The sequence below is a fragment of the Anser anser genome (assembly GCF_964211835.1).
Source record: "Anser anser genome assembly, chromosome: 1".
NCBI lineage: Eukaryota > Metazoa > Chordata > Aves > Anseriformes > Anatidae > Anser > Anser anser.
This window is the reverse complement of record NC_139720.1, coordinates 75,777,289-75,804,671: the sequence shown is the minus strand read 5'-3', so window position 1 is coordinate 75,804,671 and position 27,383 is coordinate 75,777,289. Positions and strand designations below refer to the sequence as shown.

Below are 27,383 nucleotides of genomic sequence, written 5' to 3'. Positions count from 1 at the left end.
ACAGGGTTTCTGTCCTCCTTGACCTTGGTGAGAGTCAGAATCTGATGTTTGAGGTGGGTATTTTGTTAGGTAGAGCATCTTCCACAAGTCTATTTCCCCACTCCCCTGGAAATGCCGTTCTAATGTGAGAGACATGCTGGCAGATATTCTCCACGTTCCCATGTGCCAGAAGAGACGAACAAAGAGCAGGGGGAGCCTGACATCAATTTCTGCACAACAAATGTATGTTGCCCTGTGGAATGAGTTTAACAAAACAGTGCCTGCTCTCTTCAGTAGAGAAAGCCAGCACACAGGATTGGCAAGATCACTATCTGGACACACAGGCACACCCTGCCAGTGTTAGACCCAGGAGTGACACAAACTCTGCACTGCTCTTGCTAGGCTTTGATCAGCACTTTGTTTCTGCTGTCCAACACACCTCTCTGGGATCCTTATCATGCTCTTAGCTCAGCAGCTAAATCATAGGACAGAAGTTTTACAAGAGATTTAAGTGTTTGCTTAGTTTTGAAATCAACCCTGATGCTACTGATGTGACGTGTAATTATATCGAGGATTAATTTAAATCCACTGACTCCAGTGAAGGTGTTGCTTGTAGATGGAAATTTCCAGGGCTCACAAATGGGCCTTTTTCTGCTAACATGAATAAAGGAGTTGCAACTTTCTTACAGAAGGAATACGCCAACTGTCTTTTGTATTTTAAATTAAAGCCTAGGAAAAAACTCCCCACATTCAGCTGATAAACACAGGCACTGAGTTTTTTGGCATTTATCTTGCCTATGTAGAACCACAATAAAAAAAAAAAAATCTGTTAAAATTAAGGGTATTAAATTTTGAGATACATTAATTTCTCCTACCAGTGTCAGAAAGAATCTTCATTTTAAAGCATTTTAAGTGAGCTGACCATGTCTTTTCCCACATACTGTTCCACATGGCAGGCATCTTCATTACCTGCAGCTATGTTTAGTTTTAACATTATTATTTGAAGGGGTACATGGACCAGAGGTACAGAACCACTTGCATAAATGGGAGTCTAGGATCAAATTCATTTGGCTTCTGTATAAATATATATCATCTGAAACCTAAAACTATGTTTTCAGGAATTAATTACTATGAAGAAGAAAATGTAAAAAGAAAAAAAATCAAACCAAAATAAGCCTTAAACCATCCAAAGCTTTAGTTTAACCACATAATGAATATATGCTTCTCAGGACAGGCACTGGAGAGGGTGCCTGTGCTTATGGCACCTGCTCCCACATGCTTGCAGTGATGCATGTGAAGGGCTGCCTTTGTAAAACATTTCCTGGTTATAATGCCTCCTAGTATTTACAAGGTCGCAACTACAACAATTTCAGCTGTACATAGAGAAGTGCGCTGTTTTTTTATTTTTCTCCCCTACCTATAAATTTTTAGATGCCTGATTCATTATCAGCTTCCCCTCTGTTGTTTTATAATAAGTGTGTATAGACCAATAGCACTAGAGTGGCCTGTCCGTCTCGGCCAAGGCTTTCAGACTGGAGGTGCTTGTTTCTGGGTCCAAAATCCTTGTGGACGTCTAAAATCTACCAATAAATAACCCCGGGTTAATCCAGAAGTAATGACTTGAATCATGTCTGAAGCTTTTACGAAGATTTCAGATTCATACCTGAAAACCCTGGTAGCAGCATCTCTGCCATACTTTTTGGTCTTATTTGTCCTCCTGATGTTGGTGATAAGAAAAAGAGAGAGGCTGGCAGAATTTGCTGCAAATTCCTGGTCTATGTGTGGCCGTGCCAACAGAGGCACAAGAGACGTGGTGTTGTGGCTGCACTCCACGTTTCATCGTGGGATTTGGCAACTCCTTCCTTGTTATTGCCTTTCAGAGCTGTCCGTCAGTCTCAGTGACTGGCGGGTAAGACAGACAACTCCACTCCCTGGACTGCTGGAAGGACTTCAGAGCTTCAGCTTGCATTTTCTCTGCTCCATGCACTTGCTAGGAGAAAAACTTCTTTCCAGCATGCCTGATAGGTAAGGAAAAATCATACCTATCTTCTCTAATATGAAGGGCTTTGGGGACAGGACATATATGTCTGGGAGATGTGTAAAAGAGAGCTGCATGAAATGCAACACTGCAGCAATACTGCTTCCTGTTTCTGTTCTGTTCTTGTACCTTTCTAAAAAGTTGGTGAGGACTAAAACAACAAGTGAATCATAAACTCTTTAAGCTAAAGTAAAGTGACATTTTGCTTGAATAGAGAGGATAATATAGAATCAGGTCTCCAAATCTGCTGAGGACCTTGACAGCATTTGCCAAGCAACTGCTCACTGACTGCTATTGGCAAGGCATTTTCTTTTCCAACTACAAAACCTGTCTATTTATCCTTTTGTATTTCAAACGTCAAGTTTAAACAAGAAAAATGTCACTGGGCTCAAGCAAAAGACATGCACACTGGCATAAGAAGAAAATTGAAAGAATTGCTTACATCTTCAATTAAACCTATGAGATGATGAATGTATTTCACAACATTTGAACCATTTTTTTTAAGGGATTGAGAAATGTAAATGGTTGCTCATCAAGCTTTCCAAATGCTTTACGTTTCTATGCTAAGTTTAAAGGATTTTTTTAAAATTGGATTCTGTTCAAAGGTTCTCTGAAGATAAATTTACTTTAAAGAAGATGATCAGCAAAACCTTTGCAGGGCTCTATGTGACCCATTTGCAATACATGTTTTTCTTGCTTTGACATCGTTGACTTGCTCACACGACTCTCCACTGACCCTTTAATTCTCTCCATCTCTTGAGTCATTTCTGATTTATAGCAATAAAAGATTGCTTCCTGGGGAATGATTTGTACAGAATGAAAGTGTCATACAAGAAAATGACTTGGAAAAACTAGCACATCACCTGAATGTTTCACATGAAAGCTACAATGAAATGTTGATACCATCTTCTTTTGCGCCAGATGTACTGCTGTTGCATTGGAGTTACTATTGCAGAAAAATCTCCCCCAAGAGCTTTTCCAGCTCTTACAACTGCAGGCTAAGTGTTCTTGTTATTGGAGTGGTGTTTTTCACACATAGGTGCCTGTGAGCTAGACTCCCAAATGGACAAACCCCAATTGGCCAGATATTTTGCACAGATATACTCTATGTGAATGTACAAATCTAACAGCTGAGAGGTTTCACCATAAAGAGGGCACTGAATTAGTGACCAAAAAAAAAATTATCTGTTTTTGAGTCATTCTTGCAACATATTGAAAAATCACAGTGGAAATATGCAGTACGCTTTTTCAGAAAAGCTTTACTTAAATGCTTTGTGTCGTGGATTTGCATAAAGGTGTTGGGCTTCTCTTTGAAGCTGTCTGACCTCACACATGTAAGCTAAGTTTCTGGACCTTTCTTAAAGAAATACGCTCCAGAAAGAACTTTTACAAGATGACTATGTAAGTTGCTAAACAAGTTCTTTGCTTTGGCAGTTCTTTGCTTTCTTTATTCAATGTGTCGAAGTGTTCTGCTCTGTTTGGAAATTAAAGGGACAAGGAAACGGAGAGGAAGAGTCCATGTTGATATTGGGGTAGCACCCAGAAGAGAAACAGGAGAGAAAAGACATTTTATTTTATTAGATTAAACGTGGTATTCTGTAAGCTTTCTAGAGGAGGACAAATCAACAGAGCCTTACAGTCCTTTACAAACACAGCGCAAATCTGCCAAGAACAGACCAAGAATAAGCAGAAGGTATTGAAGGGATGACAGACTTCCTGTATAGAAAAGAGATGCATACATACTAAAACATATGTGTATAAAATACTACACGTATAGTACAAAATTCTAAACAAAAAAATATTGATATCCACCCCCCCCCTTAATGTTTCACATACCTTGGACGTTCAACAGGCAGCAGGTTCCTATCCACCGCTGGTAGCTACTTCCAAGGTAAAAACCATATCAAACATTATATAGCAGTACTTAAGCAGACGGGATAAGCTGATGCAAAGGATCATAGGATAGCCAAGGAATAGCCAGCAGGAGGGTCTAGATCCCAGGAGAAAAGTGATCCAGTAAAATTAGGTCAGTCCAAGGGAATGCAGGTGGTGTTTGGAGTTTGAAAAACATCTCTGGTACTGTTCCATGAACTTGTTGATCCTGTTCTTGGGACATCAGCTGAGCTGGTGAGATGAGCACTTTTCTGCTTAAAGTTGGTTTGTAAGCTCTTTTGAGAAGGAATTGATTGCTCTTCTTATGACTCTGGAAAGAAGGTGGAGATTCTACTGAAATTAAATGAAAATGCTGCTGGTGATGGCTTCTGTGATATGCCATGTAGCTGACTCCCTGTGAAGCTGAGCAGTTGCCTTGTACAGGCTGCACAGCCAGTATTGATAATGTGACGCCACAAGACACACTTCAGCTGTAAGGGCAGAGCATGAGGCTTGGGCAAGGGCTAAATTTATCTGCTTCGTGTCAGCCTCCTTCTGCTGCACTGTAAGATCTACACAAAAATCCTCCTTCATAAACACATTTAGCTACAAACATATCCTTTGGCTCCCATATACCAGAATTGTTAATCCTTTTCCTTCTTTCAGTTATTGACACCTATTCAACCCCAGCTCAAAATTCAAGCGATCTTATACATTTTCCACCCATGATCTCAAAGCAATGCAGAGCCCAAATGACAGCAGATAGTCAGTGCCTCCAGTGCAGCGGAGGTACATGGTGGCTCAGATCCCGATTGCAGGCAGACCCAGGTGTGGCCGCTGCAGTACTTGTGGCTGTCTGCCCTGCTGTGGGAGGTTGTTTTCCCCACACTAAACAATACTGAATATAACATGAATATAACACATGTACTTTATGCTCCTCAGCTGCTGCAGCTTATCCTCTGGTGCATTAATGTGAACTGACAGCTTTGGGCTCTTAACCTTGGGATATGAATTCCTTTGGGCAACTAGCTCTCAAGGAGTTTAGCACAGACTGCTTATTCTCTTCAGGATTTTAATCTTAGGCTGTATGAGCTCCATCCCACAGCTACTTGGACAACCCTGGAGAAAAAGGATATTATCAATTGCTTGATAATTGATTTTAAAAAAAGGTTCCAGTTCTCCAGGCACAGTTTGCTACTTTCTCTTTCCATCAGCATGGAGCTTAGTCCGGTCATTTCTTACCCAGCCACAAAGTACAGCCCAGGACAGGAGAAGACACATAACATCTTGCTGTATTTCTTCTTGACTGATCTCCCACCACTTGATTATTGCCCTCATTTCTGCTATGACTTCTCTCCCCTCCCTGCCAAGAGCAGGGTGTGCCTGTCTGGCTCACATTTTGCTCTGCCGTGCTTTCAAGCTGCCTCACGTCTAGGCTGGCACATCAGAAAACTGTGACTCTACTGCTACATTTGTTTGCTCTTTCTGCTAGGGAGCATGGAATCTGCCACTGGCTGGAGGATGCAGCAAGGAACTCCATCCTGGCCAGAACAGGAGGAGAGGACACAACAGATATCAGTATGGAAGTTAAGCAAGGCTCCAGGGTGCCTTGGGCTAGTCTAGAAGAACCAGTTATTAAAAACAAGTTGCTCAAATGGCTATTTGAAAGAAAAGCCCACATTGACAAACTTCTGCACTTTTTTTTCTTAAGAGCATTTGCTTTGGAGGAGAAATTTAAAATTATTGGGAACTTTTCTAGGCTTTGATGCATGTGCTGGTTTGCAATCAGTTAATTCAACTGACAGTCATTGTAAGTTTAATCCACTTCTCTTTCTTCTCCACTCTATTCTTGGTGGAGAAGATCTGTGATCTTTTCTGTTAGTGTGGACATAATGCTCTGGAACTGGAGCTACCTTTGGGCAGTTCATCAGAATAACATGCCTTCCCAAAACTTATTGATAGATGGATGGATAGACTTCTATAAACTCTACACTACTATGAAGGACAAAAGTCCATTAAAATGAGGAAAGGATAAGTCTGGGTAGGTTTGTATGAGCATCTGAGGTCAGTGAAAGAGAGGATTTTATGATATGCAGACCTTGTGTTTAGAGTCTTAGTCAGCCTTCATCACTGTAGCTTTATGCTAGGATAACCCTGCATTTGGGCAAAGGAAAGCATCTCTAGCATAGAGTCTTGAAGGAAAAAAGATAGGAAAAGTGTATGTAAGACTACTAGAAAAGCATCACAGAGCGAATGCTTTTGTGGGGTAACTGCCTGGGGTGACTTGGGAAATTAAACTGATTTTCAAATTTTAAAGAATATGTACAGCATTGAAGAAGCTTTCAGGGTGGAGTGTAGCTGCACTACCTAAGCGTTCCCTAGGCTTCCAACCTTAGAGGCTGTCGCACTTGAGGAACCTGGTGTGCTGACTCTAAGGAACAGTATGGAGTGAAGATACCACGGCTAGGTTCTGTGGCAAGATGGGGACTTGATCTTGTACACACCGAGACCGATAGTCTGGATATTTGCCACCCTGAGCCAACGACCTGTCATGTTTTTAACAAAATGCTGTATTCTAGTGAACTTTTGCTCATTATAATATCATTATAATACCAAAACACACCTCCATCCCAAAAGCTACCCACCTCCAAGGTGCAACCACCCCTCACTGAGCATTCGCTCTGAATTTCTTGGAGCCTATGCCTTTAAACGAAAGTGACAAAACTTTTTACCAATCATAACCAAGGTATGCTTGACTAGAGTCACTCAAGCTCCACCTAAAAGATAGAAAATAATATAAATTGGCTTAAGAGAGACGGGATGTAAGGGAAGACACCATTTTGACTTCTGGGATCAGCTGATGGGCTGAGCCTCTCTTCCCACAACCCACCCACACCCACACCCACCCCCCCCTGCCCCCCACCCCCACTGGGACACCTTTGGGTAAGATTTGAACACTTGGTTATACCGAGTGCCTCCCCAGGAAACTTAGAAATCTCTGTAGAGTCTTTGTACCTTTTTAACGTGTTAAGAGCCAGACTGTGTACCTGTGTATTTTATGCATGCTAGCTTGCTTTTGCAGATAGTGAATTTATCACCGGCAATCCAAAGAACCTGTGTACAAGTTGCTGTAATAAATTGCACTTAATTACATTGTTCCTAGCCGTGATAGTTCTCATTGAACGTGACTAGAGTGAGGGCGTGCTACATTACTGGTGAATCTATGACCGTGATAGTTCCGTATCTTGAATGTGACCGGACCCATAATAGTTAATTGGCTACACCCCTTAACGCGACAGTTTTGCCTTCTGTTTTGTTGAGTAGTGCTACTGTGTGCTGGTAACAGTCTCCTGTTTGCCTCTGGTTTGTACATCTTCATTTTTATTTCACTGCATGGAAAAAATGGTTTGTTAACAAAAACTTCATTAAAATGTATTCTAAAATAACATTAGGGAAGACTGTTTTTTTTACAGATTAGCTGCATCCTTTAGATATTGATATTGACCATAAGCACCACGGTTTTTATAGCAGACTGATAGCAAGGTGTGGGGAGAGGAGAAAACTTTCCTGCTGACATGCTAACCATGTTCAGAACACGGTTAGAGTGACAGAAGACTCTGAAAGTGACTTTCAGAAAGAATAGTATGTGTCTTTTTTAACATGTGCATTTCTCTGGATTTCTTGGCAGGAAGGCCTTAAATCATGAACTTTCTAAACTTTTCAATGAGATGTGGGATATGGATGTTAACCGCTTTATGCCTGGGAAAGACTATACAATTGAAATGCAGGTAACTAATTGCTAAGTAACATGAGAATTAAGGGCAGGATGGTATTGTAGGAAAAAGTGTCTGTGAAACTACCTTCTGCTAAAAGAGTTCCCTATGCTTCATCATTTCCATTAATGGCATAGGCAAGACTTTCTAATGATGAAGAAGCACTTAGGTGAGGGAATAGTACAGAGAACATGTTAATGGGCCATGCTACCTGGAAACTGGTTACAAGTGGCATCTCTCAAGTGTCTGTCCTGGGGCCTGTAAAATTTAATATCTTCATCTGTGACCTGGAGGAGGAGATGGAGTACAACCTTTCTGTTTTTTCAGATGAAAGCAAACAGTGGTGATGCAGGTGGTATGCTCAAGGTCAGGGCTGCCCTTCAGTTGGACCTAGGCAGGCTGGAGGAACAGGCTGAAGGAGCGTCATGAAATTTGACAAGAAAAAATACAAATGGAACAGGATGCCCAGAGAAGTAGTGAAATCTCCATCTCTGGAGGTTTTCAAGACCCAACAAGATGACAGCCAGAACAACGTGGTCTGAATTCAGTGTTGATCATACTTTGAGCAGGATTAGAGATGTTCTGAGGTCTGGATGTTTCTGAGAGTGTATGGTTGTGCATATGTGTGTGCATGACTGCTTGCATGTACAGTTTGGGTGGCTTCCCATAAGGGAGAAGTGGAGGCAGGTCCCAAGTCATTCTTGTTGGAATAAAGGAGTAAACTGAGGAATTCCTGGGTCTCAGCTGGAGAATATGGAGTAGCAGAGCAGTGTGGGTGAGGAGGGTTTCAGGGTTGTTGCTGCCACTCCTACGGAACTGTGAGGGAGGAGTGAGTATCATATTTGATGGGCAGCTATTTCACTCCTTGCCAGCTCAGTGTGGTACAAGCATGGCCATGTATTTTGGCCACAGATTGCATCAGGTCACTGAGTATTTGGTAACCAATTTTGTACTCAAAGTGCTCACACTCTTTACTGAAATGTTATATAGATATATATACAGATATAGTTTTCTGTTGATAATAAACTTGAAAGAAATGTACCTACCTCTAGCCCTAATGTGTGAGGGGAAAACTTCTCCCACATATCTTCCTTGTTTCTCAGAACAAGGCTCTAGGTCCCCCTTGCTCATGTTAATTAACAGCTGCCCGTCTTTTCTCCTCTTTCATTGAGAATGCCCTTTATGAATCAGAGGCCTGAAAATCATCACAAAAGCCACCTTTCTGTTTTGGATGTGCTTCCTGGCATATTGATTCAAATGCCCTTAAATATGGCTAGCTAGAAGTCTTTGAAAACTCCAGAGCACAACCATGCACCAATCCAAAGCTGCCAGAGCTGCACAGAACTGCTTGCGGAGCAGGCTTGGGACTTAGGTGACAAACTACATCTCTGCTGCACTGCATGGACTCATAAACTGTATGCAGTGGGTACTGAGAAGAGACAGAATGTGTCCAGATCTCCTTTTTCTTTGTTTGTGGTGGGAGTCAGCCTTGGCTCTACGTTACTCCTCTATCATTTGTGGTGTATATAATTTAGTAGCAGAGCTGGCTACTGTTCACAACTGAGCTATCATGTGGGTCATTACAATCATCTGAGAACAAGCGTCAACAGAGAAATTTCAGATTTCAAGGGTGTCTTTTCTCTTTACACTGACATTTCTTCAATATCTTCTCTTGTTTTTAGGATGACCATTCCTAAGAAAGTGTCCTGATAGGATTATGCTTTTTGTTCTGATTATTATAAGGGCAGTCACTGTCACCTCTAAGAACATCTTGCTTCTATTGTTATTTTACTCTGGTGTTTCTCCTAGAGAAAAGCAGGTGCCCTATAGCAAGGAGACAGTGCTGTCCAGGACAGTGCAGCCAGACATCTGTTTCACAATGTAAATGAAGATCGCCTGAAGAGCATTAAAACGTTCTCAAGTGAGACCCATTCTTTTGTTAATGGTGGAATTGACATGAATAATCCATGCTGGTTTTATGTGTTTACAAGAAATACAGAATTGTATATAATTTGGATGGTCAGATGAGAAGGAGGCGAGGTACATCAGGCTACATGTCATTTGCAAGTAGTTTACCCAATGTTTACATGGAGGTTACCTGTATCCTCAGCATCAGGAAGAACACCTTTTGTGTCACAGCAAGATCTGAATTCTTCTGAGGTTCTTCAACTACAAAGTGAAATGGATGAGACTCTCTTCATTATTCCATGTATTGAAAAAATGCCAAAGTCATCTTTTCTCCTTTGGTCACAGCTCCTAGCCCTTTCAGGCAGCCCTAGGTCCACAGCTACACCTTGCACTTCTGTTAGGGTTATACTTCAGGTATATCTATCAACAGATATTTCCTCCCCTGATTTTTCTTTTCCCTGGGTGAAGCTGCACTATGTTGCTAAGTGGATCAAACTGCTGGTCTAATGGGAAGCACCATTCTTCCCTGTTCCCCCACGCTTCTCTGAGCCACACAATCCTGCCCTGTGGTACAGCTCTGGTACTCACTGAATCCAACCTTGAGTCACTTAAGTTCACTAATCTGGCAGGGAATTACTTAGTTTTGACCTCAGGCATTTTTCTGTCAGCTTAGTGTGATGTGTCATCCCTCAGAATCTACTGAGGGTAGAGCAGGAGCAGCTGAAGTGATAGGAGGCAGCAGGTGGCAAAGGGGGATACAAAGAAAATGAACTCATCTACTCAGAGGCCATAAGCTCAATCATGGTCACCTCATGCTGTGATATTCCTCTGCTGAAGTAATTCCTACAAAACCTCCTGCCAACATAGCTCAAGTTCATAAACATAGGTCTGTAATTTAGGTGCTCAGATATTATTTTTTTTTTGGTAGAAGGTCATTATTGCATCCGCCACTTTGTTCCATAAGGGAACTCAGTAGTGAGCAGTTTATCTTAGAAGTGCAGCAGTGATCTGGCTTTGAGCCACCTCTAGCCCTACACCCAGCTCTGTACCCAGGAATGAAATCTGACACATAAAGGAGCATCTTTCTAGAAAGGCTCTCAAGGCACTGACATAATATATGTCAACTTTTTATGATGGCTTTAATGACTGGATCACAGGTATGATCATGGCCTGTTCATCAGAATGAACATGCTGAAAGTTTCTCTTTTTCTGCAGCCTTTATTTCCTTATTGGACAACTATGAGACATCAACCGGAGTAGAAGAAGTAGTGACTCCAGAAGAAATAGCTGAAAACAGTGGTTTTCTTGATGCTATTTTAATGACTGGAGTAATGAAAGTGAGTAACACAGATCTTTTTTAGTCACTGAAAACACTGAATTACAAAGTAAACTTCATATGTATCTTTGTTTTTTATCTTTCAGCTAGCTCATGAATATCTGCTTAAAAAAAAACTGACAAAGCCAAACCTTGCTGATTTCAAGTATCAGCTCTATGACATCTGGTTCCAGCTCTATGCCAGGAAAGAAGGAGACAGGTATGTCTGATGAATATGGCCCCGATCACCTTAGGCTATTCTGATTTATGCAATGGTAAACCTGAATTCCATCTGTTACACACAGAACTGGAAGATGGCCTCAGGATACAGCCCAAGTCAGGTGTTCAATGGTCCCACACAGATCATGTTTAAAGGCTTACTGATCAGATATGGACAGCGTTGACCCTTGGGGTACGCTGGCCTCCAGCTGGACCTTGTGTCCCTAGTCACAGGCATTCAACCGCAGAAGTTCATCCACTTTTCAGCCAATTACACCATTTACTTTTGTAATCTGTACTTCATCAATTTGTCTGCATTGCTGTTACAGGAGACAGTGTCAAAAGTCTTGTTAAAATCAGAAGAAGCAGATGCGATACATCTGTGGCTTTTACTAACCACTTGATCATCAAATAAACTTTGTGGCTAGATTCCACTCCAAGTTTTGTGCAAAGTAAGAAGAAAACCCAACAAACCCTAAAGTTATCCTGACAAATAAAGAAACTGTTCACAAATTAACGTAGGCAAGCTTGTACATCTTGCCTTTTGTCCCAGCAAATTTGAACTATTCAAACAAAAGACCTATATATTATTCTTTGGTTTATTACAGACCTGATTCTTGCGGTTTTGAACATGTTTTTGTTGGAGAAACAAGGCGTGGTAAACAGATCTTAGGTTTGCACAACTGGGTGCAATTTTACCTTCAGGAGAAGCATAACCAAATTGACTACAAGGGATATATCACTCGGAAGAACAAAACCAGTGTAAGAATGAGCAGGGCGGCCTAGAAAATAAGATCAATAGGTGCACAGAGAAAAGCTGTGCTAATGAATCAGAACACCGTGATGCAGAGGCAAGGCTGCATTTTTCTCTGTATCCACCGAGTCACATCCATAGTCACTGACATGTCCCCTTTCATCGTCTTCCTACTGTCATTTGTGGTTATTGCACACACAGCATGAGTCTGCAATTCTAGACCCCTTTAAGACAAAGGCTGAGAGCAGACGTTTTTATTCAAACAAAATCCCATAGCAATTCCCCTGACTTTAAGTGAAACTGGACAGAAACCTGTTAACCTGGATGTCTTCTAAGCTCCAGTGCAGTAAATTCCAAAAGGTGCCATGACAGGAATTACTGAGCCCAGGCTACAAAAGGTGTTTTGCTGAAAAGGCAAGGTTATTCTTGGGCTTGTACAGTGTGTAGATTTGGGTTTTTGTTGCTGGCAGATCTGGAAGCTCACCCCTTGGCAGCTGAAGTTATTGGAAAGACTTCTTTGACTTCGGTGGCTTTTGAATCAGGTTATTTATTCCTTGCTGCTGTCCTCTTCTTGCAACTGGAAGTCTGTAAATCTCAGACCTGAAAATTATGGGGCATAATCCAAAGAGCATTGGCAGCTTGGAACCAGATTACCAAAAAGTGAAGCTTAAAAGCTATTTTGGGTTGTTGCACTTGAACTAGTGTGAAAGATAGAAAGCTTTGCCTATACCTACTCTGGGGCAGGTGAAGAAAACACAGACTGAAGCATCAGCCCGAAATGCCATGTTTCCTTGACAGCGGTGTTTGGTGGGTGATGGAGTAGTCGGCTGGGATGGCACAGTTACCTCCAGAGCTGCTAGCCGTGCTTTCTCAGTGGCTGCTGGAACATAGCTTGGCTGCTGGGGCACTGGACAAACTGGGACTTCACAAGCAGGCAGGCATGGTTGGTTATTTTATTTTTCCTGGCAGCAAAGCGCTATTTCACTATTTCTAAAGGAAGCTCTTACCAGGGTCTTAGGGATCTTTCTAATTCCCAGAAAAAGACTGTTAAAGCATGACCAGTAAGCTTTTCAGTTATGTTTTCTTACCGGTTAGAAACTCCTTCTGTGCATGCTCAGGGTGCAGTAGTCCCAGGGGGTTCTTGCCTGTGGAGCCAGACATCCATGGACGCAGGGTGCTGTGGGTGCTGGTGACCCTACACCATTCCTGGATGTGTTGGTGTGAATGGTGACCAGCTTGTGAGGAACACGAGCAGTGCCAAATGGGGCATGTGTGTAGGTATGGCACCAAATGAAGCACACATAGTTCTTCACTAAATGTACGAAGAGGATGCTACTGCTATGGGGGTCAACTGCTTTGAACCTAATTTGCCCAGGTATACATAAGCAGAAGAAATCCTAGTGCTCCCACATGCCCAGATCCTTTTGTACTGAAACTATTTCAAACAGTAGTGCTAGTGTTTGGGGAACGGCAACACCACCAATGCCTAATTGATAAAACTGATCATGTATGCTCTATAGGACAGGGAAAAAGCTGTGCTCCAGGTCTGTGATCCTGGCATGGCAAGGATATGGTGTATCACGAGTTGTTTAGGGCTTCCTAGTTGTAGCTCAGCTGTGGTTGAGGCAACTTCACTGTGGCACTGAGCTACAGAGATCCACATTAGGACTGGAAAGGAGCTCAGAAGGGCTGGCATTCAATCTGTAACATCTATTTCTCACTGACTTTCACTGTAAACTGGGTGAGTCACTTTACTCTTGGTCTCCTATAAAAAAACTCATTATAATTTATTTGATCTGATATTCAATTTAACTGAGTCTGCTCTACTTTGGTCTCTTTTTGGAGAATAGGAATATAAGAAAAAAAAAAGTTCACTGGCTTAAACTGCTATCCATCTGTTGTCTTCAGTGATGCAAGATTAGTTTAGGTGGAGAAGACAAAGCAATTCACAAGCTGTAGAACCATAAACAGGAGAATTTGTACCTAAAAATCCAGAATCTGAAATTGTAGGTATGTGGTCACAGCTGTGTTGGAGATTATCCCATTGTGTGTTTTATTTTTTTTATGCTTTCAGCCTGACAAAGATGACCAAATTTTGAGCATCCAATTCAGCTGGAAGGGCTCAGTCAAGCCAATTGGAAGCACCTTTATCGGTGTCAGCCCTGAGTTTGAATTTGCCCTTTACACTGTCATTTTTCTGCTGTCTGAAGAAAGAGTCACACATGAAACAGTGAAGATAGAAGAATACGAGCTACAGATTTTTGTTTGTCGCCATGGGCACCACATTGGACCAGCATATCCAGTGCTCTGCAGCACCAGTAGTGAAGGCTAGTAGTTACAGTGATCAGGCAGCATTTACCTTTGTTTTGTTTTGTTTTGTTTATTTGATGGAGGGGAGGGAGTAAATTGATGAGTTGTCTCATACAATTAATTTCTAATACAAGTTTTTGAGTTGCTCACTTTTGATATGCATAAAGTGTTTAATCAATAGTGTGCCATGCTGGAGTGTCTGACCCACCTTGAAACATGTTTCTCTTCATATTAAAGTCTGTATTAAACTTGTATTAGCCTTCCTTAACACATTATAACACTATACTTTTCACCAGATAATAGAATTTATAAAAAAGCCATATTAGAATCCATACACACATTTCTCTTATTTGTTACCTGCTGCATATTTGGAAGAACAGAAGCAATACATTTTTTATACTTTTCCTTCCAGACAGGAACTTGGATTTGGCACAAGCTGAACCACAGTACATTTTTTTTCTCATTTCCTCATTTCATTAGAGGTTAATTTCAAATGCATTTTTCCCATGCCCAGGAAGCACATTCAGCTGTGAGAATGATCATCAGATCAACAGTAAGTCTGTCACTGCTGTGGATCTGCCCATATTTTTGCCTACTTCTAAATGCCACAGTAGGCTTTATCTCACCTAAGTTTACAAGTCCCTGGTATAGGCACCTATGTTCCCATTACAGTCACTGATGTCTGCAGTCATTTTTCTGCTGGTGTAATCTGTGTTAGGGTTAGATGAATGACCCTGTGTAATACACTGACTAAATCCCCAGTGACAATAATCAGATGCCACTGGGGACACAGGTTCTCTCCCAGGATCTGATCACTGTTCCTTTTGCTGATGAGGACATCTACCCTTTTTCTTCCAAAATGCATTCAATACTCCAGTGAAAGGAATGTGATACTTTTCCTTCTCATTGCTAATGCAGAAACAGACAGATATTCTGAGAGTGTGACAAGGATTGCTTAGATATTCAAATCATACAATTACTCCTGATGTGTATTTTCTGACAATACATGATTTTGAAAGTGCATATAACTTTCATGAGTTGGAGTGTTAAAGTTAAAATGCTAACTAACCAACCCAGTGCTGGAAATATGCAAAGAAAAGAAAAGAAAAAAAAAGCCTACAGAGATACTTCATTACATGAGGTAGAGAGAGGCTGACGTACGAAGGATAGCAAGTTACTGTTCCAAGCACAAAAGGGATTAAACACAGCACATAAAGGGGTTAAACACAGCACAAAGGAAATAGACATAGGACTGCTACCATGGAATATCTTCGAACTCCCCTGTTCAGGGACTTCCATCAGCCTGATTCTGCTGGACCACCACATGCTTATTTCTGCTCTTGGTGACCCTAAGGGACACTGGAGTGCCCTGCAGTCAGTAAAGTGGCCTATGTGACAATAAATGTGCTTCACTGATATTTTATTTGGTAGCAAAACCATAAATAGAAAAAAAAAAGGGATGATGTAATTGGATGATGCTACAACAAAAATCATACATGAAGCCAACTTACATGAAGCCAAACAAGCATCACCGGTTTCTGCAATCCTCTATTTTTTGAAGTGTAACAGCAGGTACTCAGAAGTCCCTGAAACTTGGCAAATCCATCCTAATAGGAAAAAAATGTACACTGTTGAGAGATACTATTGCAGAACAACAGATTTCAGTGATAGTTCAAGTAGTAGAAATAAAAGGCAAGAAATCAACTGTACCCATTCTCTAAGGGTATAGATTTAGTGATGTCAGAGAATGAAAGTTATTTCTCAGTTTATGCTGAAAGCATTTAGAATTGTTTTTGCATAATGACATTAGAACTCTGTAATTCTCAAATTACGACTTCTGTGGAAGGTCTTAAACCTCCAGGCCTAAATCTTAACATAACTAGTACAGACAGCTCTCTTAGCCAGAGGGGATCAGATGCTTACAGGAAAACTGTAACTGTGTGTTCCACAGAGCTGCAAGTGGTGTTTGCAAGGTAGAATGCAAACTAAGGATGTGAACAAGAACTTCAGTTTTCCTTCTGAAATAGTTAATACAGCCTAGTAGTGGATGCAGCCTATGCCTAGGCAATTAGCAGGCTTAACATATAAATCTAGCTAGATCTGCAAATAAGCAGAAAATTATAGGAGAGATGGTGGAAGTGAATGATCTAAAAATTAGCAAATACACCTGCTAAGCGCAAGGGGAGAAGAAGAAGACCAGTGAGCAATCAAAATGGAGGCACAGAGTATGGATTCAGTTTTGTCTAATGTATTGAAAGAAGAAAACTGCAAAAGAGAAACAGTGATGAGTGCCAAACACCCAGGCACTCACTGGTCACCTGCCCATGGTGACCAGAAAGGGTTGATCACCTGGGTGTCTAGGACTTTGGCTGCGCTTTGCCTGGACAAGCAGGCTACTCTCTCCTGAGGGCAGAGGTGTGACAAGCCAGCCCCCAGGGCTGTGAGGAGGACAAAAGCTGCACTGCTGAGCAGGCAGATGCTACGTCTCTAGAAAACAGGAAAAAGAGCTGGTGTAGAATTTAAATATTTTCTCAGTTCACACTAATCCCAAACAGGAGGACCCCTGGGAAAACTGGCAATGTGATTGCTTGCTCCCACTGTGTAGGAAAGGAACTGCAGGCACTAAGAGTACTGCAGCTGACGTATCCCCCAAGTGGAAGGAGTAACAACTCCTTCCAATGTTGTGAGCGCTACCAACCAGTCCTAAAAGGAAAGTAACCAGCACCTGTCCTGCGATCCTTCCTGATCCTTCCCAACGAACCTGGGGGTGCTGGGATCAAGGCCCACGCACAGGAACACTGTGTCCAGAGGTGACGAGGTGGCCTCTGTCCTCAAAGTCTTGCCAGCGTCCTTCCATGTGCATGTTCGTGGTGTTGGCCTCTTGGCACCCCATGCCCGCTCGGCCTCACCCAGCGGAGGCAACAGCACAAGGGGGCTCTCATGCTCCACCCTGGTGAAGGGAGCATGTAAAAGAAACATCACCTCTATCTGACCTCTGTTATTAGCTAAAATAGATTGAGAATATAATTCTTTGAGACTCCTCAGAACATGCTCAAACGCAGATTTAAACAACAGACTGACTTAAAGATGATTTGCCGTCTTAAACTCAGCAACATGCTTCAGAAGGTCCCTTTCAGAGTCAACATTTTCAAGCAAGAGCCATGCCCTCTGCTGGCCAATTCAACTGTAATTCCTGCAGTTCTCTGCATTAAGAATAGCCTTCTACAATGCATCCCTGCAAGGAACGCCACGTTGTAACCTGGGGCACGGGTTTGTGACAGTCAGCTCTCTGTGTCCCAGATGCAGTGTCACTTAGGCAGAGAACAGAGGCTTACAGAGGTTTAAGGCAGTGCCAGTAGCTGTATGTCTGTGAACGGCTGCAGTCTGAGAGACTCTGTGCTGACTTGTTCTCTATTAAGTTTTGTAGCCCAGGTATGGAAGTGGCACTTTGCCAGACAGAAAGAAAAGATGATTTTTCCATACAGGGGGATCCATCAGGAGAATGTAGTATCCCAATGAAACCCTGTATGTGGAAATAGGGAGCTTTTGCAGGTGGAAATTAATTGACAGAAGACAAAACTGGCTAATACTAAGTTAAGGCCACATCAAACAGATTTGGAAGAGTTGCCAGTCTTTCTGTGGAGGGTCTTCATTGACTTGACATGCCTATTCAAGACTTCAAATATGCCTGGGAAGAAAAGTGGAACTCCTGATGACACCGAAGAGCTGGAACTTAACGAGGGTGTTGCCAAAGGAGCAGGAGCAGTATGCTGAGGTGGCCCAAGCACCGCATCTGGGTACAAGGCACCTGGCCAGAGAGCCCTGTGTGCAGCACAGACCTGGGGTAGCAAAAGGAGGAGAGCAGTGGGTTTGGGCAAGTAGCCTTAGGGGCAGTTGAAATAGAAAAGGAGGCACAATCTCCTGAGCCAGCTCAGGGAGCAAAGGGGAACTGCAGCGTCATTCAGCATGGGACACAACGCCAGAGGCACTGAGACTGAGGCTGGGCTGGAGACAGCTGGTACAGCTGATATCTGCCAGAATACATCACAAACATCTAAATCTCACTTCACAGGCCAAATGAAAGGATACTTTGACTCTTCAGTCTGTTCTTTCTTTCTTTGTCTTGGCACCCATTGCTTGTCTTCATTACATAACTTTAGGACGTCTTCAAATACCTTGTTCCATTAAAATAGTCAAAAGCTAGGTCAATGGTACATCAAGTAGAAACACAGCAACATAGATCAGATCAGCCTTGGAAAAAAAAATTAAAAAAATCTCATCTCTCTTTAGGAGAATGAGTCAAGTGCTGTTGAGTTTAATGATATCCCTTTAAGGAAGCATGCGAGTATGAGTAGATATGAGTAGAAAAACGTATGAGTAGAAAAACATTGGATGGATAAATTTGCTACAAATTCAGTAACAAAAAATAGATGGAAAGAAGCTCCAGCAAAGTGCTGCTGCGTACCCAGGTAGCTGTGGTTGGTCTTGGACAAGAGCACTGATCTTTGGGCAGCCTGACAGGAATATTTTTGGGATGCAGCCAAAACAGCTAAAGATTTTCTCCAGATGTATATTACCTTTGTGGTGATTTTACCCTGCTGGGCAGCTGAACTCCACCACAGCCGCTCTTTCAATCCCCCTCATCAAAGGAAGATGGGGAGGAAATACAATGGAAAGGGCTCATGGGTTGAGATAAGGACATGGAGACCACTCACCAATTGCCATCACAGGTAAAACAGACTCAGTAGAATGTATTGCCTGTCACTAGCAGACTAGTGCAGTGAGAAACTAAAAGCAAGCTACAAACACCTTCCCCCCATCCATCCTCTACCCCCTCCTCCCCCTGAGCAGCGCAGCTAACAGTTAAGGTTTGATAATACCAAAAGCTCTCAGGTGGCTAGTCAGTCTGTTAGCTATGGAAGGCTATCAAACCTGGATGAACCCATCAGCTAAATCCTCTGGGAATTACAGGTCAGAGCAACTTCTTTAGAGTTCCTACTTCTGATGGTAGAGAAGTGTGACAGTCCAAGCTTGTGGGAATATTTGAGGTGAGATGAGAATAAGAAAATGTTGTAATTGTAATGGGGTATATTTGACTATGACACAAGATATCACAGCTATATACAGAGGACACTTATGGCATCTTAACTGAATCTTCTGTACCTTTTATCACAACTTTACATTTCCTGAATTAATCTGTAATATCCAATTTCACTTTTTTTTTTTTTTTCCTGAACCAAGTTTTCTACTACAAACTGGAATAAAAGAAAGAATAATAAAAATACCCACTAGTGTCATTAGAATATGTGGATAGACAGTCCATGGTGTAAGAAGAATTTTAAAGCAATTAACAGTAAAGAGTCAGAGAATATTAGCAAGTTTCTGAAAATAATATAATAATACATGTGGGGATTGTGGGGAGAAACAATATGACAGTTTTATAGAAGTTGGCTCTGAGGATGTGGCCATAGATCTGATGACCTCTCACTGAAGTTACATAGAATGAAATACAAAGTCTGTCTGCTGTATGGAAGAAACGAAAGCAATAAGGTAGTTGTGTAATGATCACAAACAGAAAATCACTTAGCCACTCATGGCAACATCTCTCAGTTTCAGTCTCCATAAATAAAATATGCACTAGACTAAGATCCGTGGAAAATGCTCAGTAATGCTCTTACACTTAGATAGGAGTAGGAAATTTGTAGAATGAATTAAGATTGAGCTGTACTGGCTTCCAGAAAAACAGGCATGCACAACTTCATTTAAGTGAGCTTGCGCAATAGCATCTTCAAACGTTAAAAAAAAAATAAATAATGCTAGCAGCTGCTGTTATTTTCTCATACAGGAATGCTTTGACAGAAGTAACTTGCACCCAATGACAGTACTGGTTGACAATGGTGGCACAGGAATTTAAAGCAGAGAAGCAATTCTTCTCATGTTACAAGTGCTGTTAGCTGCAGCCACAATACAAATTGCTTGCTGAGTTGAATAAGATAAGGAAGAGCACAATGGTGCACCAGAACAGTCCATACAAGCATCAGCTGATAAGCAAGTCCTAGCAGCAGGACAAGACCAAGTTTATGGGTAAGTAGACGCTGAACCCTGCTGATGGCTGCCAGACACTAATACTGAGCATAGCAATGGCTCAGTATTAAGGATATCCAGCCACCAGGGATGAGACTGTAACCCAGAGTCCTGTGACCAAGGCCAACAAGCAGGTGACAGAGTCTGAAAATGTCCTGTTGTATGGCTTGACTGTCCTCATGTTGAAAAAGTTTTTCCTTATATCCAGTCTGAGCCTCTTATATCTGTTGTCTCATCCTCCTACCATGCACCATTGTGAAGAGCCTGGCTTCATCTCCTCAAAAGCTTCCTCGCTACAAGCCTGGCAAATCCCAGCATTTCACGAGGCTTGATTCCCAGACATAAGCACTGGCCTGGCTGAGGCACCTCGACAGAGATGTGTAGAGGGAGCCAGGATGTCCCTCACAAACAACAAGTGCTCCAGCAGGAGGGCAGCAAAAGCAAAGGGCCTTTTGTCAGCCACCTGAGGGCACTGCCCAGGACATGCCATCTCCTTTGAAACAAACCTCGGTTCCTTGAATTGTTCTGTAAAAAAAAATAAAAAATAAAGAAAAAGGCCTCAGGAAGCAAAGAGCTGTGCCCAAAGCTAAATTAATCCTAGAGGAGCTCTTGCTTTTTGTGCGTAGCCTCCACCTTGACTTGCTCTAAAAGCAGTTTCGGTTTCTCAGGCCTGCAAGCTGTTTGCTCAAGACAGTTTAAGAGTTTTCATAGCTTCATCACTCTCAGCCAGTTAAGCCTCTTGAATATTTAAACAAATGCTGAGGTCATTGTTATGAAGAATTGACCTAAGGGGAATGCATGGAGAGACTTTTTTTTCTTCCCTGGAAATCAGCATGCTCTGCAGCCGTCTCAAGTGAGGCAGGTAAAATCTAAAGGCCGTGACTGACGTTCTGCCACAACGAAGTCTTCAGGACCAAGGGAGGGTTATGTCACATTTTGCATTGAGCTGCTGAAGTTACAGAGTAGGTTCAAATCCCCCATTAAGCAGAGGTCTTCTAAAAGCATTTTTCTCACATGCCTGCCTCAGCTGTGTGCTGTGTGCTTCTTCCTGGTGGGCCCTCCAGAGGAAGAAACCCATAGCTTTCAAGCAAATCTTGCAAGAGTGTGCATATATGCCTTTAGATACAGCTGTAGTTCTGCTGCCTTGTTTCTGATAATACATAACAACAGCAATGCAAGTGAACTCCAGAAATAAGGGAATGTTCTCCCTTATGAGCTATCTCATATAATGGGCTATCTCATTATATTTTGATAAATAGGCACCTTCTTTTCATTTCATCAATGTGTGGGGTTCTAAAAGCAGTACAGGAAGAGTGTGACTTTTAAACACTCCATGAAATGATACAAGTTTCCTGGTGAAGTTCTAAGGAAGGTCATTAGAAAGGACAACTTTACTGTAAATCAAGGGGAAAGAAAAAAAAAAGTGAACTAAGTACCAAAACATATTTGAGAGCATTTTGTAACAGCAGGAAATAATAAAGGAGGAAATGACAAGGTGATGTAGTGTTTGCTTCAAGCTTTTCTGCAGGGTGTCCAAGGACCTCCAAAGATCTAGGCCACTTCTCTTCTAACCCAGGCCTTAAGCCAGAAAACTAGGAACAGGTTGCTACCTACAGAAGCTGTAGCCAGATCATTTCTCACTCTACAAAGGACTGTGAATGGCCAGGGTATGTGGAAAAAAAAAAAAGTCTTCCTAAAATACCCTCCATCTCGTACAGTAAGAGGTCAGTCTCCAGTGACTGCTTTGTAACTGAATTTATGTCAATTGCTCTCTGTGTTCTTTAAAGCTATGAGAAACTGAGGATATAATTACTGTAAATCAGCTGATGCCGTTTTATTTGGAACTTGATTTGGCCCTTGCTGCCTTCCGCCTTTAAACATCTCAGCCAAGCACAAGCATGCAAGGAGCACAGCACAGCTATGTTCCTTTGGCTTCTGTCACCTATGTTGCTCTTTCCTGAGCTTGGAATCAAAATAATTTAGTACAGGCAATATCGGTTGCAGAAATGATAACAAAATAGTGATGGTCCCACTAAAACTGGTCACAGAGGAAACACCAACTTTGTGCTCTTTTAAATGTAATTGTAAAGATCCCATTTCAACTACAACATCATGCCTCTCCATTCCCCCAGGCAATTAGACTCCTACCAGGTCTAGTTATAAAGATGGCAAACTTAATAGTGATTGTGCCTTTATCTTAATGAGGTGTGTCAAGACTGAAAGTGATGTGCTCTGGGGTAGAGAGCACCCGAGCTGCAGCCAGGAAGGGAGCAAGGGGCAAGCCAGGCACAGCAAGACACTCACCAGTGCCTGCAGCAGGGACCAGCTCTGCTCACATGCATGCAGCAGGATACAAAGGGACTTCTCTGGCACCAGCTGCTCTCAGTCAGCTGCCAGCAGCAGTCTCGTATGAAAGCATGTCTGAGCTCCATGTAGGAAAGCACATCAGTGCTCAGTTTCAGACCCTCCCTGTAGCTTTCTGTCCCATGCTATCTTCTTATCTTTCTTTGGGGTTAGGGTTACTGGAAGGGTACCAAAGCAACAGCTGTCCACTTCAAGTCTCATCTCTAGTTTGGAGCATTAGCTTTCATCTGGGCTTCAAAATCTTGGAACCATGCTGAGCCCCCATCTGGCTGATGGCCCAACTGAAGTCAGAGCAGCCCCAGCCCCAAAATGACACCATAGTCCTGTGTCCAGCATTGCACTTTGCCTGTTGTGTAAACTGTTACGTGTAAACAGATTTTTGGAAATTTGTTGTTGTCATTTTTTGTAGGAAAAAAAAAAAAAGAGTGGTTGTTAAAAGAAGAAGAAAGTTCAGTCTAGAAAGCCACAGGCTCATTCTGCTTATGTTTACCATACAGGAACCTGCATGTGCTGATGTTAATCCTACAGAGCTGCCAGCCTGGGGGCTCCCTTTGGGAGCAGAGTTGCCCACATGCACAGTCAGTGAGTGCAGTGGGATTTCTATGTAGTGAAAAAACAGCAAGTACAAAGTAATGACAGAGAAAAAGAAACTCAGACATACAGCCAAGGAGATCATCCTATTAGTGGCTAATCATTTTTGCATATCTGAACCATGGCACGTTACTGTATAAAGATGTTGATATATCACTATCCAGCCCAAAAATGAGAGTTACAAGACATGCGTGACAAGCTGTACTTTTGAGCATCCTGTATCTTTGTTCAGCCTGGTCTTTCACAGACTAATCCTAACACTTGACAGAAGTACTTCAATGGAAGAACTCTTCTAAATCAAACAAATGCATAGCGTTGAGAAAGTTGTACACTCACAGTCCAGACACAGACAACATGATAATCTCTCTGAATTCAAGAACAGGTACCTACAGGAGTAAGAGATTAAGTCATAAAATACATGTTTCTAGACACAATGCAAAAGATGGGTATAAATGAAGTATGAGCTGCATTAATACAGGTTGCTAATTATTTCTTTCACTTTACTCTCTAACAATAAGAGGCAAATAAACCACAAGAAAATACTTTCTAATTACTGACTGTACCACCATTGCTATTTTAAATATGTTACAAGATGTTGCAGGTGTTGAATTTCAATAAGGACACATTTACTTCCAAGCAGTGACTTGGGTGGAGAGTATTGTTCTCAATATCCCTCACACTTCTCCACTCTGGTAAAGGAACTGCTTTTGCCTACTTATTTTTCTGAAGAGGACCAGAAAAGTAAGCCTATTGTTGTAGAATGTAAAACAATAGAAAAGATCATTTGAAATAAAGTGCCTATGGCAAGCAAGAAAAACATAACACTGAGCCAAGCAGAGATTAAAAATACTTTTAATTTCTTAAAGAATTTTTAATATACTACCAATCTATCCCCAAACTTGATCAGCCATAATAATTTTTACAGCCCGGAAATTTGGTCTTAAGCTCCTCTAAAACACGTTCTATAGCACTGGTTGGCAGTTATTTACATGCTTTAAAATGTTACACAGAGCAAGTCAAGGGTTCCTACATCTGTTGAAACTATGTGAGAGGCTTTTCAGACCTAATGCATGGGAAGAACAATTGCTAGAACAGCAAAAGAGGAGCAACTGGTAGGCCCTAATGAACATGTTTACCCCTCTCTGCAGCAGCAAGGGCTACTGAAGGACAAGACAAGAGTCAGAACTGAGATTCTGGTGTATATTTGAAATACACAGGCTCTAATGCAGATATTAGAAATGGTACAAAATCATGGAGATGCCACACAGAATACCTGCTCCAGGGGCTGGAAACCAATTCTGTGGGATGTTAAAAGTATCCAGTTTCCTTCAGGTTTGGGAACTTCCCAGAAGCCAAGGGCCATTAGATCCCATTACAGGATTTCATTACTCTTCAGAGACCTTCTTCATGTTCTCCTATCTGGCAAGACAGAAGTGAGAATGCAGCTGAGACAACAAAACTTGTGATGTGATCTCTAGCCTTGTCTCTTCTTGTTCCCTACATGCACTACATAGATGTTCTTTAGGAGTTCTTGAAGCTTCAAGGAGCTGATTGCTGCAAATAAATTATTCCACTGCTGCCAGAGAATATAATTCACAGCTTCTGGGGAAAAAGCACTCACCCCTTTGCAGCTCATACTGTTCTGGATATTACTGGCCTCAGATCCTCTTGTTCTGATTCACACCAAATTTCCAAGAAAAAAAAAAAGTTGCTTTAGCCATTTCCCCTCTTTTTTCTTTTACATTTTTTTTCAGAACACTTCCTCTAGCACACCCTTAACTTCTTCAGTTCTTGTTCTGTGTTCTCCCATCCTTTTGGTGCTTTGAGAGTCAGTGTCAGAGGATGAGGTACACATTTCTACAAAGGCCCCTTCCAGATTTAAAGTCATAGCAAGGGATCTTAGTCCTCCGAGTAAGGAAGGGGCTGCCACAAGTGGACCAGCACTCACTTCCCTCTTGACATTTCTCCACCAGACCAAGCAGAGCAGAAGAAAAGTCCTGCAGAGGACCAAAATGTTGTTAAAGCCAAGACAAAGGGCTGCACAGATGGTCTGAAACCATGGGCTCCACCTACACCCCACAAATAGCTTTTCTCCTCAGCTCCCACTTCTTGAAGACACGTGTTAGGAGCTGTGGGCCTTGATGCCCCCAGATCCAGCTGTTGCAGTTCTCCACAAAGTCCTGCATGCAAAGCTCTGAGAACTTATGTCTGGGCATAAAGCCCAGAAAGGCCCCTTTCAATACATATTTGGACTTGGTACCAAGCAAATTGGTGAGGTTCTTTAAGTTCTTAAGCACAATGACATCTGTCCAGGTAGATGCCACCAAATTTCCACATGAATGCAAGCTGTAGACTTGATCCAGACCTTAGCGTCCTCTGTGATTCTCCAGTACAACAGGATGGAGACAAAGGACATGAAATTAAAGGTGAGGATGAAGAGGGCCCTCAGCTTGTGGCTCAGCAGCAGCTGGGGCAGTTTTAGCAGGCAGTTGGGCATCCTTGTTCCCATCAGAGCCTGCTCTCCCAGGAGACAAATCATGATCTGAAGGGGAAAAAAGCAGAAAAGCACATTGACAGGCAAGTCAGCAGACCACAGAACTGTGGCAGAGCTGGACTCTCCTTCCTTCACTTTAGGGCAGCATGCTTTTTTGTCGTCTCTGAAACAGTCTCCTGGCTTCTCTGTTTTGTCATAGGGCTTTCAGGTCAATATGCGAATGAAGGGGATGCAGCAGTGAGGATTGTGGTACTTCTCTTGCCTCTCTCTGCTCCATCTCCAACTCTAAATCTTTGTGCTCTGGAACAGGCAGCTTCAGGAAACAGCAAAAATTTTAATATGCAACTACAGGGAGAGGGGAACAGGAGAGAGAATCCATCTGGCACTGCCCCTCATTCACTCTCTGGGAACTGTGACTGAGTCAAATACTAAACTTTCCATGCAGCCAGAAAAACAGCTGTCAGCCACACTGGGAGGTTTCTGAACACAACAGCACAAAGTGAGTGTTTTCCACCAGGCACTGGGCCTTTGGGGACAGAGGAGAAACAGCACAAACCATCCACTATGGATTTGCAGAGCATTTTCTTCTCCTTATGAGAAATGCCAGCATGTGCTGTTGGTGTTACATGCAGGGAAAAAAAAAAAAAAAAGGCAGTTTTTTACATACCTGTTTCCCTAACCCTCCAAAACATAGCCTGTTGAATCCCGTAAATAATTTTTAGCTTGGCAAACTGTAGAAGAGAAATCAATGAGCGGCTTGAGGGGACAGAGCATCTGCTGTAGAGAAGGCAGGAAAGCGTAGCTCTGCTGGTGAACTGTGGAGTCTGAACACAGAGAGAAAACGAGCTGATCAATGAGGATGTCACATTATATCATCATCTGTTCAAGTAGTATGGTGGCTGATACAAAGATCATGCATCTGATGGGCCTTGCAGCTACGTTGCAAAGAATTTTTCTAATTAGTAATGAATCAGGAGGAGGAAAAAAAAAAACCTTATCACCAAACTTTAAGCTTTATGTTGTGGGAGAAAGCAAATTGTCCTTTTGCTTTTTACTCCTTTGCTAATAATTCCCAGGGCTCACACTGTTTGGGTGACTGCCATAAGAACTGAGCCGAGTTTCATAGAGCTGTCTCCTCTCACCCAAAGATCTGAGGTCCTGAGTGCTCTTTGAACATACACTACTTTACACCAATTAATTTACTCATGCATTTGGGAATCCTCATTCTTATGCCAGGTACTTCATTGAATAACTTTTCTCAACTCAGGTGGCCCTCATTTTCTAACAGAATTCCCCCTTGTCTCTGTACTCATTGGCTGCTGACCTTCCCTTACAGAAGACACATTGATATGTTCATAAAATGTCCACCCTTTGCCCATACAGCCACTAAGTTTAGGATTTATTGCAGTTTCTACTCAGCTGCCTGCAACAAATATCAGCTCTGTAGCTTCTCAGACTCATTCTCCCCTCCCCAGATCTTTCAAGCACTGCATCACCACAGACCCACTTATAAGGTGCCAACACTGGGGAAGTTGTTAGGAAAGCACCTATAGCTATTCCCATCACTGGAGCTCTTCAAGCCTCAGGTCAGGCTCCATCTAGCCACAGAATCACAGAAAGGCTGGGGTTGGAAGGCACCTTTGGAGATCATCTAGCCCAGTCACCCTGCTCAAAGCAGAGTC

The 27,383-nt window shown here is 42.2% G+C and overlaps 2 protein-coding genes and 1 long non-coding RNA gene across 5 annotated transcripts in view; 1 reads left to right on the top strand and 2 right to left on the bottom strand.

Annotated features, from left to right (window-relative positions):
* Positions 1 to 1,544: 1,544 nt before the first annotated feature.
* LOC310901836 (poly(U)-specific endoribonuclease-A-like) lies at positions 1,545 to 15,769 on the top strand. The gene is given in 8 exon segments (XM_083842315.1): positions 1,545 to 2,004; positions 7,578 to 7,677; positions 9,472 to 9,489; positions 9,493 to 9,583; positions 10,786 to 10,907; positions 10,993 to 11,105; positions 11,713 to 11,866; positions 13,933 to 15,769. Coding segments are annotated over 8 exon segments (1,254 nt in total). The 5' UTR covers positions 1,545 to 1,606; the 3' UTR covers positions 14,191 to 15,769.
* Positions 2,437 to 19,584, bottom strand: LOC310901840. Its single transcript, XR_014586207.1, has 4 exons — positions 16,894 to 19,584; positions 15,680 to 15,775; positions 9,761 to 9,831; positions 2,437 to 4,220 (listed from the first exon to the last, which is right to left on the bottom strand). It is a non-coding gene; the product is annotated as an uncharacterized lncRNA (long non-coding RNA).
* A 3,831-nt stretch (positions 19,585 to 23,415) lies between these two features.
* Positions 23,416 to 27,383, bottom strand: part of A4GALT (alpha 1,4-galactosyltransferase (P1PK blood group)) — a 21,995-nt gene continuing 18,027 nt past the window's right edge. Inside the window, exons 4-5 of one of the 3 annotated variants that reach the window (XM_083842190.1) lie at positions 26,369 to 26,525; positions 23,416 to 25,749 (exon numbers count right to left, since the gene is read on the bottom strand). In XM_083842190.1, the coding sequence (XP_083698316.1) occupies positions 25,628 to 25,749; positions 26,369 to 26,525 (279 nt within the window). In that variant the 3' untranslated portion in view covers positions 23,416 to 25,627. The remainder of the gene's footprint in view (positions 25,750 to 26,368; positions 26,526 to 27,383) is intronic. The other 2 variants (XM_083842193.1, XM_083842192.1) reach the window with 2 other exon arrangements.